The sequence below is a fragment of the Rhincodon typus genome, unplaced genomic scaffold (assembly GCF_021869965.1).
Source record: "Rhincodon typus isolate 14 unplaced genomic scaffold, sRhiTyp1.1 hic_rhity00002612, whole genome shotgun sequence".
Classification (NCBI taxonomy): Eukaryota; Metazoa; Chordata; class Chondrichthyes; order Orectolobiformes; family Rhincodontidae; genus Rhincodon; species Rhincodon typus.
The window spans coordinates 17,496-19,002 of NW_025968250.1; the positions used below are offsets into that span (position 1 = coordinate 17,496).

The window sequence follows — 1,507 nt, forward strand, 5'->3', positions numbered from 1 at the left end:
GGGGGGGGGGGAGGGGAAGGGAGACAAGAACATCAACCACTCCATCCGCCCCCACCCCCTCATAAACAAGACAACAAAGACCAGTGGGGAACCGGCAGGGAAAGGATCGTGTGGATACCGGGCACTACTCGACGGCGGCGGCGGTGGCAGCTCCCCTTCCCCCAGCGGCAGCGACGACGACACTGTCCTCCCCCAAGCCCCCGGTCCAAGGGAGATGGAGTTTAATAGCGGGAATCCGCTCCCGACCGGCCTAGGCCCCAGAGCCGGGGGTGATCGGGTTTATTATTCTCAATCTTCGTCCCATCCCACCTCCTCCTGTAGGCCCCAGGCCTCACCTGTAATCCGCAGAGCCACACGACATCTTCTGTACCCGCCGCCGCCTCCTCACCGAAAGGAAGCGCTCGCCGCGGGTCGCGCCTATTTATACCCTGCCCACCCAGCTACTTCCGGTCCCCGCTCTCTGCCCTCCCCCCACCTACAGGGGCAGCGGGGCTCCCCCGTCCGCCTCACACACCCTCTGGTAACGCCGACTCCTGACCGTCAACAGCAGCTCCGTCCAGACACTCTCCCCGCCGTCGTGCCTTCCGCCTTTACCACCCCGGGCCCGTTCGCCTCTCCTTCATAAAGGGTACTCGCACTACTTTCTCCAGGCGGATGGACACGGTGGGGGAGGGGATGTTGCGAGCGCTCCGCACCGACGGGGTTTCTCGAAGTGCCCCTGGCGGCAGGCTGAGGGAGTGCGGGTAGGCCCTGGGCCTAGGCCCCAGCCTGAGCCTGAACCTGGGGCTACGGCTGGGATTCCGAATTGAGCCCGGGGCGGGGGCTCGGGATTAGGATTGCGATCAGGCCCGGGGACTCTGCCTAAACCTGGGAGTGGGCCATGGGCTGAGGGCTGAGGCCCGAGTCTGGGGTCGGTGGCCTGGGATGGGTCTGGGCTGAGGGCTGGGTATGGGCCTGAGGAACTTGTTCCATAGTCCCAGGCCTCAAATGGGATTCAGGCAACTTGGATCTCCACAATTTAAAGAATGCCATATAAGCTGCAGAGAGTCCTAACGTCAAACCAGGTTCAGACACATCAGCATCTCTCCTTATACAATACCTTAGCCCATACCACGGTTTGGCACTCAGTGCTTGCAAAGGGTAACTGCACTTTGAAAACCTCAGTTGTGTAGCTTCTGCTCACTGCAGAATTTGGACCAATGTACTGATGAAGGGTCTAGGCCCGAAACGTCAGCCTTCCTGCACCTATGATGCTGCTTGGCCTGCTGTGTTCATCCAGCTCTGCACCTTGTTATCCCAATGTACTTGAACTGGGTTTGGAGACTCACTGCCTTTTCTGTCTTTTATTGTGACAGAATGGAGTTTGTGAAGCATCATCAGGTCCCACTGTTCTCTGCTTCAACAGTTCACTATACTATACTGGGGCCATCAAGGAATGAAAAGATAGCCCCACTTATTTTCTACAACTATATTCCTAAACTCCTTTCTCTGTGTCTTCCTCCTTCAT

At 58.3% G+C, this 1,507-nt stretch overlaps 1 protein-coding gene across 2 annotated transcripts in view; it reads right to left on the bottom strand.

Moving 5' to 3' along the window:
* Window positions 1-418, bottom strand: part of LOC109921608 (eukaryotic initiation factor 4A-II) — a 7,414-nt gene extending 6,996 nt beyond the window's left edge. For both annotated transcript variants that reach the window (XR_007261381.1, XM_020521633.2), the window contains exon 1: window positions 336-418. Coding sequence is in view for 1 of the 2 variants with exons in the window: in XM_020521633.2 (XP_020377222.1) it covers window positions 336-361 (26 nt within the window). In the remaining variant the exon portion in view is untranslated. The remainder of the gene's footprint in view (window positions 1-335) is intronic.
* Between the last annotated feature and the right edge of the window lie 1,089 nt (window positions 419-1,507).